At 46.6% G+C, this 20,353-nt stretch overlaps 1 protein-coding gene across 2 annotated transcripts; it reads left to right on the top strand.

The window, feature by feature from the left end:
- Window positions 1–290: 290 nt before the first annotated feature.
- lrrc2 (leucine rich repeat containing 2) lies at window positions 291–20,312 on the top strand. 2 transcript variants are annotated; one of them, XM_085295689.1, is made up of 10 exons: window positions 291–367; window positions 1,139–1,283; window positions 10,918–11,033; window positions 11,513–11,598; window positions 11,686–11,842; window positions 11,925–12,061; window positions 12,795–12,940; window positions 13,083–13,235; window positions 18,192–18,361; window positions 18,775–20,312. In XM_085295689.1, the coding sequence occupies exons 2-10, from the start codon at window positions 1,147–1,149 to the stop codon at window positions 18,822–18,824; spliced, it is 1,152 nt and encodes a 383-aa protein (XP_085151815.1). In that variant the 5' UTR covers window positions 291–367; window positions 1,139–1,146; the 3' UTR covers window positions 18,825–20,312. The 2 variants fall into 2 exon arrangements, with proteins under 2 accessions (XP_085151815.1, XP_085151814.1); XM_085295688.1 differs by having other exon boundaries at window positions 358–583.
- Window positions 20,313–20,353: the final 41 nt, after the last annotated feature.

Genomic DNA, 20,353 nt, shown 5'->3' with positions numbered 1-20,353 from the left:
GCTACCACCTGTCAGTCAAAGAGGCCACGCCCCCAATGATGCAAACTTTAAGCCAGTTTAACCAGTTTTTCTACAGACCAAAGAGTTTGTTTCTTTCTGCTGCCTCTGCTGGACGTTAGAGGAACTGCAGGTTTTATGCTTATAATGAACATAAACATAAATACTCATGTATAAGTGTCATGTGACACAGCAGGAGTCATATCTCAGCTGGTAAAAATAGCTTGTTGAGTCACACACACGATCATATCACGTGTGTGTGTGTGTGTGTGTGTGTGTGTGTGTGTGTGTGTGTGTGTGTGTGTTTGTGTGTGTGTCAGTAAACAAGCTGGTCACTGAGCGGACAGCCGGTCTGGAGCAGGACTCTTAGGTAAGAGCACGTTAGTTTCTCAGCCTCGGCTGCTCTGCGTTTACAGACGGTACGATCCACACAGGAACAGGAAGTGTCTTCAGTCAGACCAGCAGCTCTGAGGTGGTGAACATGTGGAGGAGAGCCCTTTGTCTCTCAGACTGAACCATTCCTGTCTCACTTTGTTTAGAGGTTTCAGGTGGTTCAGTCCAAACTGCGCGTTTAAACTTAAAAAAGGTAAATTCCCTCAAAAACGGTTCAGTTTTTAAAAATTTTTTTTTTACATCTTTCAGACTTGTTGATGTCTTTCTAGAATTTTCCCTCCTGTGTCGTCGGGATGGCGTCATTTCATAAACATCAGTACTTTTATATTTAAAGATCAGACTGGTTTACAACTTAATTGCAGCTTTCATGGTTGAATGATAGCTGATCATTTTTAACAAAGAAGAAACAGACGTGAGCCTTGAGCTCCAGACAAAGAGCTCAGTGTGGATGTACTCTGGGTAGTTTTACTTCAGAGTCTATATTTAAACTGCCGGGTCCTGTTTGAGAGTTTCTGTAAATGCTCTAGACTTCACTTTCCCGCGATGTTCAGCTTCCTTTTTCAGAGATGCTCTTTAACCTTTCAGATGTTGTTATCAGCGTAGAGATGAGCTGAATAAAGAGGCAAAGAAGAAAACGTGGCTCATTAGTCAGCTTTAGGTTTTTACAGAAAACTTTTCTGGGTAAATCTGTTTAAACTTAAAGCCGGATATGTTCAGATAATGATCCTGGTCTCTTCCTCCTCCTCAGCAGCAGAGATGGGTCCGGAGAGGAAGCTGGACGTCCCGGTCTACGATCTCTCTCTGATCAGAGGGATGTGGGAGGTCCGAGTGAAGAAGCACAGAGAGAGGCAGAAGAAGGAGAAGGAGAGGATCGAGCAGAGCGCCCTCACCAGGTAAGACGCAAAAACCCACAGAACTGATGAAGAACATTTGGCCCGCATTTGTAGTTTTAAGTCTGCCTGCCCACCTTAAACCAGCCAGGTGTCAGGTGTGCTTTTTGTTCTGGACCACGACCGGCTCACAAACAGCTGCAATAGATGAGACAGAACTCTCTGATCAGGTCAAAACATAACTGTCATTCATTAATGTTCATGACGGGCTCTTTACTGAGAGTCTGTGTCAGGACCCAGTCTGCAGGTTTGTGAAGTGCAGTTTGGTTTTTCACCATCTCCAGAGCTCCGCCAGCAGAGTTAGACTTCCTCAGAATTTGATCTTCTAACGCTACGGTAACATATCGAGCAGCCAGTATCTCCAGCGATGCCGTTCTGGTGGAGGTCCCGCCTTTGGTCAAGCTGACATCAGCACCTTTGTGTCCCATAAGTGTTTTTATCCAAATATGCCAGGATTTCCAGGTGATGATGTCATGATAGCGTTGGATTTTGTAGCCTGTTGTGAATCAAACTCTGCTCAACCGAACCAATTCAATTCAATTTTATTTATATAGCGCCAAATCACAACAAAAGTCGCCTCAAGGCGCTTCATAGATAAAGAGAAAAACCCAACAATCATATGACCCCCTATGAGCAGCACTTTGGCGACAGTGGGAAAGAAAAACTCCCTTTTAACAGGAAGAAACCTCCAGCAGAACCAGGCTCAGGGAGGGGCGGGGCCATCTGCTGTGATTGGTTGGGGTGAGAGAAGGAAGACAGGATAAAAGACATGCTGCGGAAGAGAGACAGAGGTTAATAACAGATATGATTCAATGCAGAGAGGTCTGTTAATACATAGTGAGTGAGAAAGGTGACTGGAAAGGAAAAACTCAATGCATCATGGGAATCCCCCGGCAGCCTACGTCTATTGGAGCATAACTAAGGGAGGATTCAGGGTCACCTGGTCCAGCCCTAACTATATGCTTTAGCAAAAAGGAAAGTTTGAAGCCTAATCTTGAAAGTAGAGATAGTGAATGCCTCACATACCTTGTATGTGAGGAGCAGGATTTTGAATTCTGGATTTAACAGGAAGCCAAAACAGGAGAAATCTGCTCTCTCTTTCTAGTCCCTGTCAGGACTCTTGCTGCAGCATTTTGGATTAGCTGAAGGCTTTTCAGTGAGTTTTTATGACTTCCTGATAATAATGAATTACAGTCGTCCAGCCTGGAAGTAATAAATGCATGAACTAGTTTTTCAGCGTCACTCTGAGACAGGATATTTCTAATTTTAGAGATGTTGCACAAATGGAAGAAAGCAGTCTTACATATTTGTTTAATATGTGCGTTGAAGGACATGTCCTGGTCAAAAATGACTCCAAGGTTCCTCACAGTGTTACTGGAGGCCAAGGTAATGCCATCCAGAGTAAGAATCTGCTTAGATACCATATTTCTAAGCTTTTCAGGGCCGAGTACAATAACCTCAGTTTGATCTGAATTAAGAAGCAGAAAGTTAGCGTAGGGCTGCTCAATTAATCGAATTTTAATCACGATTACGATCTGGGCTTTCAATGATCATTAAAAATGACTGAGCCGATTATTAGCCCCTCCCTCAAGCTTTACTCTCGCGCTACTCCGTGTGGCAAATCGAGCGCATCTCTCTGCATTTCGAACACGTGTCACAACAATTAAGAGGACCCAAGGGAAGCTCGGAAAGCTAAGCAGAAGTTATTTGGAGAGGAGAGTGACTGCTGTTGGTTGAAAAGAGAGGTAAAAAAACTTCAGTGGTGTGGAAACATTATGGGTTCAGTCAGACGTGGATCAAGTAGACACAGTGTGTAAACTTTGTTACAGTGTAGCTGCACCACAGAGCAACACTGCAAAGTTCACTAAACACAGATGTTTACATTTTTCATTTATTTCTTATATTGCAAACATTTGCACTGTTATCAGTATTTGCACACTGTTTTATATTATTTTTTAAAGTCATTATTCAACACATTGTTATTGTTAACCCTTTAAATCCCTGTAGAACCTGAACCGTGTAAGCTAGCGCAATAGTTTGTTTTGCATATGAAACCGGAGGAGTTGTACTTACATCTTATGCCATCAGCTTGTCCTCAGTCACGGTTTCCTTCCACATAAAGCTTTGCAAAAATTGCATAAAAAGGGCTTGCAGGAACAAAAACATAATATTCCAGAAACACGCTTTGCCGATCGATCAGCTGTTCATAACACTTCCCACATTGAAAAAGACGTCAACGCGAACTATCGCATGTCCGCCATTTTCTGGCCGAAACCGGAAGTGACGTCATTTTCGCGGAAAATGTAGTTTTTTACTTGTAGGCCTTAAAAGCCTATACTGGTGTTTTTATAAGTCATGTCTGACTTTTCTGAATAGTTGCTGGGATGCTTAGAACTCGAATTGCACTGCTGGAAATAGTTTATTTTGATGCACCTGCTGTTTTCTTTGCAAATTTGCATCATGGGATTGTTTTTTTTGTTTTTGCTGCAGTATATAAAAATTGCTGTATCTCCAAAATAAAACTATGAAGACACTCAAAATAAATTTCCTGTTGTTGTAAACTATTTTTTGCAACTTTTTTGTATTTAAAGTTTTGAGGGATAAGCCTCTTAAATTTCTCCAAGTAGAAATATATGCAAAAAAAACAAAAGCGATTTTCAATTTTTTTGTAGTTTATTGCACTTTTTTGCAATTTATGTAATTACTATGGACTTAATGCATACATAGTATTAAAATATGGGCTATAACAGTTGTATTGATGTATAGCTGTCATGGCCCTGAGTCTGAGGACTCAGTGTTTTGTGTTTCCTTATGCTTTTGTTCATTCCGAGTGTGTATTCTGTTGTGATTTTGCCATTTGTTAGGTTTCTGTTCTTTGCCTGCCTGCTCCCACTTCTCTGTGTTCCCTCTGTCTGTCCATGGTGTTATTGTGTCTGCCCATTATGTCTAAGTTCTCCCCGTGCTCTCTCTTCCCCCTGTGTGCCCTCTATGTATTTATGAGCCCTCGTCCCCTTTCGTGTTTATTCCATGTCTCCCCTGCCTGTTACGTTGGTGTTCTACTCGTGCTCTCTCTCCTCCTGTACTTCCTGTTTCACCTCTCCCGTCAGTGTTCAGTTCACCCCGCCCTGTCTCGTTATGATTATCAGTGTCACCTGTGTTCCCCGTGTGTTCCCACTTCCCTCGTTAACCCTCTGTGTATTTCTGTCTGCGTCTCCCTCTGTTCAGTGTGACGTCGTCCCTCATGTTGTGTGGATCTCCCTGTGTCTCTGCGTATGTTAGTTTACTTTTCCCAGTTTAGTTTTGTATTTCCTATGTTCTGCCACTCCAGCATTAAAGCTGTGATTTTGAGTTCATCTCCGTGTCTGTGAGTTTTGCGTTTGGGTCCTCCTCCTGCCTGCCACACAGCCGCGCCTTGACAGTACGACGTCACCACGAAATGGACCCAGCAGGCTCCGCCCGTGAGGGAGATATTCTCCGTGTACAGAGTCTGGTGCAACGAATAACCCACGCCTCGGACTCACGGACAATTTCCGTCGGACTTAACGCCATAAAGGCAATAATCGAGGGAAACCCTTTCCTTCAGCAGCTCACCTGCTATGAAGGCTTTATCGACGAATTGAGCCGAGCTAAGGAGGCATTACAAGCCCGTGAGCTGGCGGACAATGTCCGTTCCCGGGATTCCACGCCACAGCGACTGCAGACGGAGATCTCCGCCCATCAGCCGCCGCAGCAGCAGCAAACTAAGCTCGCCGCGACGGTACCGCAGCAGCAGACGGGGCTCTCGGTGTCGCAACAGCAGCTGCTAAAACGAGAGGGTTTTTTGGCGCCGCTGCCGCAGAGCCCTTCTCCATCCCCTCTCAGCTCTGACCGTCGCTCTCCCGCTGCTCTCCTAGCAGCGATGTGGTCGGATGATGAAGAGGAGACCGTCACCCCCGCATCATCACCGGTTTTCCCCGTCACCTCCGTTCCCTCATTAAGGAGGAGACGCCGTCGCCGGTCCTCTCCTCAGTCGGATTCCGGGACTACTGGGCAGCCGGCTGGGGTGAGTGACAAAGACACTTTCTCTGTTCACTCTGAGGCTAGTTCTCACTACTCTGAATGCAGGAATGCAAACTCTGTGACTCTTGCCGTAGACGCTAAAGGCTCACGGTCTGTAAACGTTGAATCTGAACCCGAACTTCTTATGAACCATTGTACTGCCCGGAGGGTCAACTCAGAGACAGTTTCTCCTACGTTTGGACTCATGTTCGAGAAAGATCGTCCTTCGCTAGTGTTTCCTAGGTCTAAAAACTCGAAGTCAGCATTTCCTGAGTTAGAGACACCTGTCTCTGTGCCCTTTACCTGTGTGTCTGCTGAGGATGATTGTTTTGCAGTTAAGCTCACCCCTGGGGCTTTACTACCTGCCCCCTTAGATGGTAAAACAGTAAAATCCAAGACCGTAAATGTTCCTGTGATAGCTCGACCCCAGCTCGTTGCTTCTGAGCCATCACCCCCGGGGATTGTCCATTCTGACGTGAGGGGGGCTGGCGCCCAGCTGGTCCCTGTTCCGGTTTCCGGGTCAACTGAGGCTCTGCTGGTCCCTGCACCCGTATCGGCTCCTCGGGTGGGGACAGCAGCCGCCCAGTCCCTGCCGAAATCTGTGCCAACCGCTGAGGTGGGGCCCGCCAGGACCCAGCCAGTCTCTGCACCTGTACCTACTCCTCAGGTGGGAGCGACTGGTGTCCAGCAGGTGCCTGCACCTTTCAACTGCGTTGTAGGCCCAGGGGAACTGACACTGCCACCTGTCCTACATCCGCTCCCACACCCATCATTGCACTCAGCTGCACAGGATGCCCCTCAGTCAGTCATTCGACCCATAACCCTGCCATTAATACACTCTGTAGCTGAGCCGTTAGCCGCCCGACCCGCAGCCACTTCAGCCACTCCTCCACCCGTCACACCTCCACTACAACCATCACTGCAGTCTCTAGCGCAGTCACCTGCAGCTCTGCTTTCCCCAGTGCAGCCTCCAGTGTCCCCAGTGCAGCCTCCAGTGTCCCCAGTGCAGCCTCCAGTGTCCCCAGTGCAGCCTCCAGTGTCCCCAGTGCAGTCTCCTGCAGCCCTGCTGTCCCCAGTGCAGCCTCCTTTAGCACAGTCACCCGCTCAACCACCAGCACCACAACCGTCACTACCTCTAGTTCATTCCCCTATGAAGTCATTAACTCCACCACCTACTCCACTCTCACCACCACCGTTACTACAGACATCAGTTCAGTCCCCTGTGCAGTCATTTACTTCTCCACCGTTAGCAGCTCAGGTCCCCGTGTGTCCAGCAGCTCAGGTCCCCGTGTGTCCAGCAGCTCAGGTCCCCGTGTGTCCAGCAGCTCAGGTCCCCGTGTGTCCAGCAGCTCAGCTCGCACCTGAACCTTTGGCCCAGTTCCCCGTAGCAGTGCGGTTTTCTAGCCAGCTTAACATTGAGCCCGGGGTCCCAATCCTCTCTGGCTCTACTTCAGCTCCTGCTGGAAGCTCGGATGAGCTCATCCAGGACTCCGCGGCTCCCACGCCGCCATCTACCTCGTCCGCTGGGGGTTCCAGTGAGCCCGGCCAGCACCTCCCTGTCTCCGCTGGAGGGTCCGAGAGGCCCGTTCAGCCTCCTGTCTCCGCTGGAGGGTCCGAGAGGCCCGTTCAGCCTCCTGTCTCCGCTGGAGGGTCCGAGGGGCCCGTTCAGCCTCCTGTCTCCGCTGGAGGGTCCGAGGGGCCCGTTCAGCCTCCTGTCTCCGCTGGAGGGTCCGAGGGGCCCGTTCAGCCTCCTGTCTTCGCTGGAGGGTCCGAGGGGCCCGTTCAGCCTCACGCCGCATCAGCTGGAGGGCCCGAGGAGCCTGTCCAGCCGCCATCTGCGACCGCCTCGTCATCACCTGGCCCGGCTACATCCGCCTGTGCTTCTGCTACGCCTGGCCCGGCCTCAGCCTCTGCAACCTCGCCTGGCCCGGCCTCAGCCTCTGCAACCTCGCCTGGCCCGGCCTCAGCCTCTGCAACCTCGCCTGGCCCGGCCTCAGCCTCTGCAACCTCGCCTGGCCCGGCCTCAGCCTCTGCAACCTCGCCTGGCCCGGCCTCCGAGTCTTCGTCTGCCGCAGCCTCCTCTTCAGAGCCTTCGTCTGCCGCAGCCTCCTCTTCAGAGCCTTCGTCTGCCGCAGCCTCCTCTTCAGAGCCTTCGTCTGCCGCAGCCTCCTCTTCAGAGCCTTCGTCTGCCGCAGCCTCCTCTTCAGAGCCTTCGTCTGCCGCAGCCTCCTCATCAGCTGCCTCGTCTGGTCCGGCAGCCTCCTCATCAGCTGCCTCGTCTGGTCCGGCATCCTCATCAGCTGCCTCGTCTGGCCCTGCGCCCACCGGGCCATGGCCGGCACGCCTGGGACTGGAGGGCCGCCGCTGCCGTCCGCGCGGTCGGCCTCCTGAACTGCTCCGTCGTCTCCTTCGCCGCCGCCGCTGCCTTCCGCGCGGTCGGCCTCCTGAACTGCTCCGTCGTCTCCTTCGCCGCCGCCGTAGCCTTGCGCACGGCCGGCCTCCTGAACTGTTTCCGCGTCGCCGCCGTAGCCTTGCGCACGGCCGGCCTCCTGAACTGTTTCCGCGTCGCCGCCGTTGCCTTGCGCACGGTCGGCCTCCTGAACTGTTTCCGCGTCTCCGCCGTTGCCTTCCGCACGGTCGGCCCCCTGAACTGCTCTGTGTTTTGGGTTGTTTTCTTGGGCTCCGGTGTTTTCTGTGCTCTTTGTTTTCTGTTCCGAGCCCTCCGTCCTGGGCCCCCGCCGCCCGCCCTGGGTTGTTTTCTGTTTGGTTTTGTTTTTCTGTGTTTGGGCTGTCTGGAGCCAGCCCTTGAGGGGGGGGTACTGTCATGGCCCTGAGTCTGAGGACTCAGTGTTTTGTGTTTCCTTATGCTTTTGTTCATTCCGAGTGTGTATTCTGTTGTGATTTTGCCATTTGTTAGGTTTCTGTTCTTTGCCTGCCTGCTCCCACTTCTCTGTGTTCCCTCTGTCTGTCCATGGTGTTATTGTGTCTGCCCATTATGTCTAAGTTCTCCCCGTGCTCTCTCTTCCCCCTGTGTGCCCTCTATGTATTTATGAGCCCTCGTCCCCTTTCGTGTTTATTCCATGTCTCCCCTGCCTGTTACGTTGGTGTTCTACTCGTGCTCTCTCTCCTCCTGTACTTCCTGTTTCACCTCTCCCGTCAGTGTTCAGTTCACCCCGCCCTGTCTCGTTATGATTATCAGTGTCACCTGTGTTCCCCGTGTGTTCCCACTTCCCTCGTTAACCCTCTGTGTATTTCTGTCTGCGTCTCCCTCTGTTCAGTGTGACGTCGTCCCTCATGTTGTGTGGATCTCCCTGTGTCTCTGCGTATGTTAGTTTACTTTTCCCAGTTTAGTTTTGTATTTCCTATGTTCTGCCACTCCAGCATTAAAGCTGTGATTTTGAGTTCATCTCCGTGTCTGTGAGTTTTGCGTTTGGGTCCTCCTCCTGCCTGCCACACAGCCGCGCCTTGACAATAGCAACTTGAAATGCTCCCACAAATGGCACTACAGCATGTAAAAAAATATATATATATATATAAGCTCTGGCGGACTTGGTTCTATGGTAGGTCTTAAAGGGTTAAATAAATATCGTCAAATAATCGAGATCTCAATTTCAGTGAAAATAATCGTGATTATCATTTTTGCCATAATCGAGCAGCCCTAAGTTAGCGGCCATCCAGGTCTTTATGTCTTTAAGACATTCCCGCAGTTTAACTCATTGGTGTGTGTTATCTGGCTTCATGGACAGATAGAGCTGGGTGTCATCTGCATAGCAGTGTAAATGTATGCTGTCTTCTAATGATGCTGCCTAAGGGAAGCATGTATAATGTAAACAGAATTGGTCCTAGCACTGAACCCTGTGGAACTCCATAATTAACCTCAGTGTGTGAAGAGGACTCTCTATTTACATGCACAAACTGGAGTCTATTAGATAGATATGATACAAACCACTGCAGCACAGTACCTGTAATACCTACAGCATGTTCTAATCGCTCTAATAGGATATTATGGTCGACAGTATCGAACGCTGCACTGAGGTCTAGCAGGACAAGCACAGAGATGAGTCCACTGTCAGAGGCCATAAGAAGATCATTTGTAACCTTCACTAAAGCTGTTTCTGTGCTGTGATGAGCTCTGAAACCTGACTGAAACTCTTCAAATAAACCTCTGCAGATGATCTGTTAGCTGTTTGACAACTACTCTTTCAAGGATGTTTGATATGAAAGGAAGGTTGGAGATTGGCCTATAATTAGCTAAGACTGCTGGGTCTAGAGATGCTTTTTGAGTAAAGGTTTAACTACAGCCAGCTTGAAGGCCTGTGGTACATAGCCGATTATTAGAGATAGGTTGATCATATTTAAGATCGAAGAATTAATTAATGGCAGGACTTCTTTGAGCAGTTTTGTAGGAATGGGGTCTAAAAGACACGTTGATGGTTTGGAGGAAGTAATTATAGAAGTTAACTCAGAAAGATCAATTGGAGAAAAAGAGTCTAACTTAACATCAATGGTACTAAGAGTAGCTGTAGATAATATTACATCTGTGGGATGATTACTGGTAATTTTTTCTCTAATGATAAAAATTTTATTTGTGAAGAAGTTCATGAAGTCATTACTAGTTAACGTTAAAGGGATGGTTGGCTCAACAGAGCTCTGACTGTTTGTCAGCCTGGCTACAGAGCTGAAGAGAAACCTGGGGTTGTTCTTATTTTCTTCAATCAGTGATGAATAGTAAGATGTTCTGGCTTTGTGGAGGGCTTTCTTATAAAGCAGCAAACTATTTCTCCAGGCTAAATGATGATCCTCTAAATTTGTGACACGCCATTTCCTCTCCAGATTACGAGTCATCTGCTTTAGGCTACGTGTTTGAGAATTATACCACGGAATCAGGTACTTCTGATTAGAGACCTTAGTTTTCACAGGAGCTACAGTATCCAGAGTCGTACGTAGTGAGGAGGTGAAATTATTAACAAGATAATCGACTTCTGTTGGAGTAGCGTTCAGATAGCTGCTCTGCTCTATGTTGGTACAGGGCATTGAAGATGATAACAGTGGGTTGATTATATTCTTAAACTTAGTTACAGTGCTTTCAGAAAGACATCTACTGTGATAAAGTCTCCACCGCTGTGTAATCAATTATTGTAAATGTAAATGTTATCAGGAAATAATCAGACAGGAGAGGGTTTTCAGGAAACTGTTAAATCTTCAGTTTCTATGCCATATGTTAAAACAAGATCTAGAGTGTGATTAAAGTGGTGGGTGGGTTCTTTTACATTTTGACAGAAGTCAATTGAGTCTAATAACAGATTAAATGCTAAATCTGAGAAATCCAATCCATGGTCTGTTGAGTAAATAAAGCATTTGAACTTGACTGAGTCAGACCCAGCTGACTGTTGTTGCTCATAAAGTGTGAGAGTCATGGCCGATTTCAGCCGTGTGAACACACAGCGCACTATTTATAACGCAGCGTAGTGAAGTCTGGCCTGCAGACGGCAGAAAGGTCAGAAGTTTGGAGGATAAACGGGAACATCCACGCAGCTGAAATTTGATCTGACATCAGCGTGGCGCTGCTCACACTTGGTTAACATTTCTGTGTGCGCAGGATCGACCAGGAGTGGCAGTATCGCATCTACTGTAAGACCCTGAAGACCTCCGAGCTCAACCTGCTGCATCATTACCTGGAGAGGTCGACCTTGACAGACATTCAGCTGTGCACGGGTAAACACAGTGGACAGGCCTGCACGAGTCGTCCAGCGTCCTGGCAGGCGTACGGCACCAAAACTGACATAAAATCATCAGATACAGTCACCAGATGGAAAACTGTATGCAACTACAAAATCAGCCACCACTGGACTGTTTAATAACAGAGTTAAGCTTAGTTTTGCTAATTTTAGTCATCTTAGGAAGAGTTTAAGGGATGAAGGTTGGGCTGCATCGTTTTCTGAGAGGACCTTTTAAAATGTCATTATGTAAAAAGTTTTTGAGCTTCTTTCAAATGTTTTCGGGTGCATGTTACACTGAGTCAATGCGCCATCTGGTGGTACAAAATTGGTACTACACAAAACTATAGCCAGGCTGTATTTTAATGCCAGCTAATGTGTCCTATCAGATGTTTCTTCACGTTCAGTTTAGTTAAATACATGAATTTACAGTAAACTCTGCTGTAGTTGCTGCTGACGTTGTTGTATACCTGTTAGAGTCAGACCAGCAGCAGTGTCAGGAAGTCCAGCAGGATCCCAATGAAGTCAAACTGAGCTTCCAGCTGGAGGGAGAACGCTGGATGGTAAGTTGGTTAAAAGTTTGTGGTTTAAACGTGTTGTAGTTTGCTTTCTCTCAGGAAACCAGAGTGATTAAAAAAAATCATTTGCAGGATTTTCCCCGTGAGCTGCAGTGGATGACCTACCTGAAAGAGTGGCACGTGAGGAGAACAAGGATCCGCCAACTGCCTGACTACCTGGCTCTGTTTACCCAGCTCACCGTTCTGGACATCCCCAAAAACGCCATCACTGAGCTGCCGCCCGAGATTGGTGAGTCATACACAAACAGAGTCTGAACGACCTGAGAGGATGGGAAACGATACCGAAATAATTCCTCCGTCTGTATTCTAAGGTAAACTGACAGTGCTGAGGGAGCTGTACGTCAGCTACAACCGACTGTCCCGAGTTCCTCCAGAGCTTGGGAACTGTGAGAAACTGGAGAGACTCGAGCTCGCGGGAAACCACAACCTGTCCGAGCTGCCGTTTGAGGTGAGAGGGTCAAGCTGTACATCCATCATCAGTCCCTGGCAGCAGCTCAGTGTCACAAAAACTTTAAGATGATGAACTATGTTGTTTGCCTGTTTATGTGCTTTTAAGGCTCCACCATTTGGTAGAAGTTAAACAGTTAGTAAGATTTTGTACTTCAAGAAAAGTTATTTTCTTTTTCAGTAGTTGAAACTAAAGGAAGAGATGAGCAGCGTTGTGGCGTCTCTGCTGGTTTCCTTTGTCCAGATTAATCAAAGGAGAGAAAGATGAATGTCAGAGTTTGTAGGCGTTGGCCGGTTTCTGTTTGGGCAGCACCTGAGGGACAAACTCACTGTTGGTTCCTCGGGTGGGAAATTAGGGGAACTGCAGCGTTGATTATTGTTCTATTCTTGAGGCCCGGAGGTTGACACTCTGCAGAACTGAGCATGGGATTAAAGTGAACACCTGAAGCGCCATCAGGGGTCAAATTTACTATTGCCCCCCAAAAATGCTGAACTGTCCTTCAGGACCATCAGGATGGTGTTCAGAGGTCAAGTTCAGTTCAATTCAGCTTTATTTATACAGTGCCAAATCACAACAACAGTCACCTCAAGGTGCTTTATATTGTAAGGTAGACCTCAGGTCAAGTTAGCAGGAGGCTCATAGAACTCCATCCAATCAGTTCTTTTTAAACCAGAGACGTCGCTCCCTGCTGGACATTGTGCTGATGATGTCACTGTGCGTCGTCTCTCTGTAGCTGAGCAGCCTGAAGCAGCTGGTCCACCTGGACATCGCGGAGAACAGGTTTGTCTCGATCCCCATCTGCGCTTTGAGGATGACGAGCCTGCAGCTGCTGGACCTCAGCAACAACTGCATGACCGACCTGCCGCAGGACATGGACAGGTGACTGATGATGTCGTCACTATTTCCAGGTGGATCACCAGGCAGATCACCTGGGCTTCAGCTGTGACAGCAGCTCTTCTTGAGTGTTTCGGGGGAGGGTGTCAGCGTCCTGAGGTCTGAATGCTTATGTTTGTCTCTGCAGGCTGGAGCAGCTCGTCACCCTGTTCATCCACAAGAACAACTTCAATTACCTCCCTCACTGTCTCGCCAACATCACCACGCTGGCGACGATCGTTGTCAGCGGTGACGAACTCACCTGCATCCCAACTAAACTCTGCAACAACCCCGAAATCAAGTACACAGACCACACCTACACAGACTTCCACCCAGCACGCATCCAGGTGGCAAATGTCACACAGCAGCTTTAACCAGCTTATAGCTGCTGCAGCCTCTGCAGACCACTTTGCAACCCACCTCCACACCAGCTCCTCAGTTTGATTAATTGATTGATTGAATCTTTATTTTGAACATGTTGAAAAAGTACAACAAAATAGAATTAAAAGAGACAAATGAACAAAGCAAAACAAAAGGAAAACGAGCAACCACAACTCCAAATAACGTTCATGTTCAAAAAGGAGCAGGAAGAAGCATAAGCTTATTTAATCCCACCCCTTTTCCACTATCTAGCAATTACATTATGTCATGTGTATTTTTTTTTTTATATATATACATATGTTTCTATCTATCCATACATACGTTTATATACACATACGCACATATACACATTTTCAATAACCCCATTAACACCTCAAGGATACACAACATATATATATATATATATAAAACACCCAGCACGCCCCTGCGGGCGGTTTATCCTTCAAGCTCGGGTCCTCTACCAGAGGCCTGGGAGCTTGAGGGTCCTGCGCAGTATCTTAGCTGTTCCCAGGACTGCGCTCTTCTGGACAGAGATCTCCGATGTTGTTCCCGGGATCTGCTGGAGCCACTCGCCTAGCTTGGGAGTCACCGCACCTAGTGCTCCGATTACCACGGGGACCACCGTTACCTTCACCCTCCACATCCTCTCGAGCTCTTCTCTGAGCCCTTGGTATTTCTCCAGCTTCTCGTGTTCCTTCTTCCTGATATTGCTGTCATTCGGAACCGCTACATCGATCACTACGGCCGTCTTCTTCTGTTTGTCTACCACCACTATGTCCGGTTGGTTAGCCACCACCATTTTGTCCGTCTGTATCTGGAAGTCCCACAGGATCTTAGCTCGGTCATTCTCCACCACCCTTGGGGGCATCTCCCATTTTGACCTCGGGACTTCCAGGTTATACTCGGCACAGATGTTCCTGTACACTATGCCGGCCACTTGGTTATGGCGTTCCATGTATGCCTTGCCTGCTAGCATCTTGCACCCTGCTGTTATGTGCTGGATTGTCTCTGGGGCATCTTTACACAGCCTGCACCTGGGGTCTTGCCTGGTGTGATAGACCCCAGCCTCTATGGATCTTGTGCTCAGAGCTTGTTCTTGTGCTGCCATGATTAGTGCCTCTGTGCTGTCTTTCAGTCCAGCTTTGTCCAGCCACTGGTAGGATTTCTGGATATCAGCCACCTCCTCTATCTGCCGGTGGTACATACCGTGCAGGGGCCTGTCCTTCCATGCTGGTTCCTCGTCTCCCTCCTCTTTCTTGGGTTTCTGCTGCCTGAGGTATTCACTGAGCACTCGGTCAGTTGGGGCCATCTTCCCAATGTATTCGTGGATGTTCCTTGTCTCATCCTGGACTGTGGTGCTGACACTCACCAGTCCCCGGCCCCCTTCCTTCCGCTTAGCGTACAGCCTCAGGGTGCTGGACTTGGGGTGAAACCCTCCATGCATGGTAAGGAGCTTTCTTGTCTTTATGTCAGTGGCTTCTATCTCCTCCTTTGGCCAGCCTATTACCCCAGCAGGGTACCTGATCACGGGCAGGGCGTACGTGTTGATGGCCCGGATCTTGTTCTTACCATTCAGCTGACTCCTCAGGACTTGCCTGACCCTCTGCAGGTACTTGGTGGTTGCAGCTTTTCTAGCGGCCTCTTCATGGTTCCCATTCGCCTGCGGGATCCCCAAGTACTTGTAACTGTCCTCTATGTCTGCAATGTTGCCTTCTGGTAGTTCAATCCCCTCAGTTCTGACTACCTTCCCTCTCTTTGTTACCATCCGACTACACTTCTCCAGTCCGAACGACATTCCAATGTCATTGCTGTATAGCCTGGTAGTGTGGATCAGTGAATCGATGTCTCGTTCACTCTTGGCATACAGCTTGATGTCATCCATGTACAGGAGGTGGCTGACAACTGCTCCGTTCCGTAGTCGGTATCCGTAGCCAGTCTTGTTAATGATCTCACTGAGGGGGTTCAGGCCTATGCAGAACAGCAGTGGGGACAGAGCATCTCCTTGGTAGATCCCGCACTTGATGGTGACTTGTGCTATGGGCTTGGAGTTGGCCTCTAGTGTTGTACGCCACATCCCCATTGAGTTCCTGATGAAGGCTCTTAGGGTCCCATTGATCTTGTACAATTCTAGGCATTCCAGTATCCAGCTGTGGGGCATTGAGTCATAGGCCTTCTTGTAATCAATCCAGGCAGTGCACAGGTTGGTCAGTCTGGTCTTGCAGTCTCGGCTGATTGTTCTGTCTACCAGTAGCTGGTGTTTTGCGCCTCTGGTATTCTTGCCAATTCCTTTCTGTGTCCCGCTCATGTATTGACCCATGTGCCTGTTCATCTTAGCCGATATGATGCCTGACAGGAGCTTCCATGTAGTACTGAGGCAGGTTATTGGTCGGTAGTTGGAGGGGACCGGTCCCTTCTTGGGGTCCTTGGGGATCAGGACCGTCCGGCCTTCGGTTAGCCATTCCGGGTGTCTCTCGTTAACTAGCAGCTGGTTCATTTGTGCTGCCAGACGCTCGTGGAGTGCAGTTAGCTTCTTCAGCCAGTAGGCGTGAACCATGTCGGGCCCTGGTGCTGTCCAACTCTTCATACTGGAGACCCTTTCTTGGATATCTGCCACTGTGATGGTTACTGGACCCTGTTCAGGGAGGTCGCTGTGGTCTGCCCTCAGATCCTCTAGCCACTGAGCATTGCCGTTATGGGTTGCATCCTTCTCCCATATGCTCTTCCAGTATTGCTCCGTCTCTAGCCTTGGTGGTGCTGTTCTCTTATTGTTCCCTTGCCACTGAGAGTACACCTTTGCTGGTTCTGTGGAGAACAGCTGGTTTATTCTCCTGCCTTCTATCTCTCTGGTGTACCTCCTCAAGCGGCTGGCCAAGGCTGTGAGTCTTTGCTTGGCAGTTTCCAAGGCCTCAGGTATGGACAGCTTGCTGTATTTCTTAGGCACCTTATTCGTCGCACCTTTCTGCAACTCCGTTAGTTGGCTAACCTCTCTCCGTGCTACTTTGATCTTGCCCTCTAGCCTCCTTCTCCATGGAGGGTACTGCCCCTTGTGGCTGTTCAACTTGTAGCCAAGCATCTCACTGATCACTGCTGCCGTATTGTAGATCAGCTTGTTAGTGTCGGTAATCGTGGTTGTAGGTATTGCCCGTAGTGCTGCATTAACATCATCTAGCAGACCTTCTGAGGGTACTTCACGTAATCTTGGTAACCGGCTACGGGGTATCCAGGTTTCAAGCTTGGCCATGATCCTATTTTTCAGGTCAGTTCCTCTCGCACTCAACGATCCTTCTCCTATCACACTTGGGGCTATGTACCCAATCTCGGGTGGGGGTGATGATATCTCCCCCCTGACCTGGCGTCCTGACTCCTCCTTGCCGTAGCATTTGTGTTGTACCTCGTCAATCTCTAGCTGTGAGAGCAGTCCCTTCTTTCGAATGTTGGAACACTGAGCTACTAGTTGTTTCGCCGTCATTGTGGATGTTGGGTATCGAAGAATCCATAGGTCCCTCATCCTATTCATGTAGCCCCTTCCGCCGGGGTTACTTGCGTAGTAGCATTCCAACAACGCCCTGTTTTCGTCCCTTGCCCACCGATGCCTTCTTGTTCCAGTAGCCCACTTTTCGTCAGGGTGCCCTGGTTCCTCAACACCTGACGCGGACCTTGTTGATCCGGGCGACGTCCGAGCCGGCATGCCTTCATATTTATCTGTCTCGCTCATGTCTGCGGTAGGCTTGCTTAGCATAGGGGGTCTAGCCTTAGGACCCTTACTGGATACAGACTGGATACAGACGCCCCAGGCAGGAATCGAACTTGCGATCCTCTGTTCCAAAGGCGTGTAGTCTAACCACTACGATATATATATATATATACACATACATACATACATACATACACACACACACACACACACACCAACATACCCGTGCACCCGCACACACATGAAAATATTAGACAAGAACACCCTATCAAATCTCTACCTTTTCCCTGTAAAAACCATATCCTTAAATTGGACTTTGCTTCATATCCTTACTTAGTCTGTTCCACAGCTTCACTCCACACACAGAGATGCAAAAACTTTTAATGTTGTGCGGATACGAGGATGTTTTAAATTTAATTCCCCCCTCAAATTGTGTCCCCGTTCCCTTTTAGAAAACATTTTTAGAATATTGTCAGGAAGCAGGTTATTTATTGCTTTATACATAATTTGTGCTGTGAGAAAATGAACCAGATCTGTGAATTTTAGAATTTTTGATTTTAAGAATAGTGGATTTGTATGATCTCTGTAGTTTCATGCTACATCTGATTTGTGTTATTAAATGGTTTGTTTATAAAGCCAAGAAATCTTTTTTCTTGGTCAGAAAACAACTGGCGCAGTGATAAATAGGGTAAAATTCCAAATTTCTTGAAGGCTGCACAGATGTTCCCATTACATAAAGGTGGTAACCTTAATCCCTAATGATTACCGAACCATCTTGAACTTGTCCTGCTTAACAAAAACCTTGAGTGTCAATGGTGGATTAAAACTACATCTGGAGTCAGATAAGGTTACTATCAGAACAGCTGCTTCAGTAGACTACAGCATTCATGTGGAAAAGCTGCGCTCAGAGAGAACCTCAGAAATGTTTCAGGACTCCTTAAAGTCAGTGCAGGTGTTCCACAGGGAACCATTCTCAGACCTTTTGTATTTACAGCAGTAAGTCTGCTGTAAGAGGTAAATTTGATTTCCACTGGCCTTCATCATTAATTTGGTGACTCATAAGACCCACAGAGGGCCACAAAAGGTCACGGTCAGCGGTGTTTCACGAAGAGGAGCAGCCTGAAGTGAGTCAGCTCAGAGGGGTCAGAACTTTTTTTAATGTTTGTCTCTGCTCTTCTTCAGGTTCATTCGCCTCTACGACAACCCTGCGAGCAAAGAGAAGAAGAAGAAAGAGGAGAAGAAGAAAGAGGGTGTGAGAAGGAGGTGGAGGGAGCAGAGGGAGGCAGAGGAGGTGAAGGATAGTGGAGAGAAAGAGTTCATTGAAGCGTACATCAGCTCACTGCAGGACAGAGGTGAGTTTCAGCGCCAGATTCTCACCTTTTTACTTTACAATTACACAAAAGTCTAAAATATGAGAGCTTTGCTGAAGTAAAGTGTGAACTTAATGATGACGAGATCATCAGAAATATTCTCATTTTAAACTGTGTGGAGACGTTTTTGAATTTTCTGTTTGGATTTAAAGTGTATAAAAAAATAAAGTTAACTAAATGAATACATCAGAAAACTTTTACTGATTAGTGATCTCTTCTTTGAATCATCTTTATTATAATCACCTTTATTAGTTGTTTTCAGGTTTTTTTTCATTAATAACAGGAACACTCTTCACTGTAATATTTACTAAGTGTTTTTCGTCCTGTCGGTAATCAGACTTCACACTCATAACAACCCGTCCTCATGTGTTTTGGGGGGGTTTGTCCCATGCCAGACACCGTCCCCTACGCCACCACCAAAGTCTCCATTTCCTGCCTGCTTTGAGGAAGAGGAGGAGGAAGCCAGTGAAGGTTGAGAGGATGATGACTGAAGGATGACAGCACTGAGGAATTTCAAAAGAGGATGCTAACAGAGGTTAACATGGGAGGTGACGTGAAAATGTGTTTTTAATCTTTCATACTAGCTCGAAATTACAAGTTAACATATTAAAGTTTAGTCCTTTATTAATATTCTTTTTAAACTAATTATTGTTAAATCGTTGAATCTGGGAAAAATTAAATCAGCAGGACGTTCACGTAAACACTGAATGCATTAATCTCAGGTCATTGTAATTTATTTCAAACTGCATTATTAAAATTAATAATTAAGTATTGCATGTAAGATGTTATTCAGAGTATATTTATTGGGTATGATACAACAAACCGAATACATAAAGAGACATGCTCACATAAAAGTTACAGGAAAGAAAATCTAAAAAAAAAAAAAAAGCTTATTTCTGATGCTGGTTGCTTTTTTGTCAGACTTCAAACATTAAAACATCAAATGGAAAAAAAAAATCATATTTAACAAAAATCAAGACGCTACAGTCGAAATGTGTTTTTGGATGCGCGTCAACTTTCATATATTTACATTAAATATTGATGAAGATAAAATCAATTCCAATTCCTGTTAATCGATCACTGAACTGTTTTATTTATGAATCTTTTTTCTTTTAGTTTTGAAGATGTCGATTGTCTAAATCTCTTCATTTCAAAATCGAATTCAGTTGAAATCAATAAAAACAGACTGAAGCTGATTTCTTTGTGATCCTGAGCAGATTTGATTTTTATTCACGTTTACATTTCTCACATTTATCAGCTGATGTTTTCTGTGTAAATGTAGTTTTTTGTTCAAAGTGTGAAAGTTGTGACCAAATAGAGATTTTCTGTTTATCAGGTTTGATTTCTATGATTTCTTTTAGTGTATTTTTCTGTGGTTGTCATAGTTACGAACTTAGCAGCTTTGATTTGTGCATTAAAATATAGAAAAGTTTTTGCTGTTTAAAATTTTTTTTTTTTAAAGTTTCTGTAAAATGGAGAAAAACGTTTTTGTATTTGTGAATTTTACTGAAGCTGCTTCGATTCAGACGTTTGTGACTTTATTTTTATTTAATGTTTGTAAACACACATTTTTCAATAATGGGCGCATTTTTGACAAACTTTCTAATTTAAATAAACTGAAGTTTAATTTGGTCGATCTTTAATCAGAACACTTCATGTTGTCTGTTGACCAAAGTAACGTACGAATGCTTCAGAGAGCTGAGCATGAACGAGCTGAAGCACTGATGATGTCACACAGAGCCATCATGCAGGTTACTGCTGCTGAGGGAGGACCGACAAACCGCTGCATCGTTAGGTGGACTTTGTATATTTATAAAGGAAATGTTGGTTGGTTTTTTGTTTTCTTTTATTCTTGAATTTAGAGTAAAGAAGAAAAAATAACAAGGAAATAAAATGCAAAACAAATACTTTTCTTTGTTTTAATCAATAAAAAATTAATTTTTAAATAAAAAAAGTCAAATTAAACTGAATAAA

Source organism: Mchenga conophoros, linkage group LG12 (genome assembly GCF_057382185.1).
Source record: "Mchenga conophoros isolate Kocher_MC1m ecotype Shallow Benthic linkage group LG12, M_conophoros_male_GT1.1, whole genome shotgun sequence".
Lineage (NCBI taxonomy): Eukaryota > Metazoa > Chordata > Actinopteri > Cichliformes > Cichlidae > Mchenga > Mchenga conophoros.
The sequence above is the reverse complement of the archived record's forward strand: the minus strand, read 5'-3'. Positions and strand labels throughout refer to the sequence as shown.

Bases quoted from the DNA above. Each gene is read 5' to 3' on its own strand.
- lrrc2 (XM_085295689.1), top strand. From the start codon at position 1,147: ATGGGTCCGGAGAGGAAGCTGGACGTCCCGGTCTACGATCTCTCTCTG. The intron at 11,034-11,512 runs GTAAACACAGTG...TATACCTGTTAG, and splicing joins AGACATTCAGCTGTGCACGG to AGTCAGACCAGCAGCAGTGT. The intron at 11,599-11,685 runs GTAAGTTGGTTA...AATCATTTGCAG, and splicing joins TGGAGGGAGAACGCTGGATG to GATTTTCCCCGTGAGCTGCA.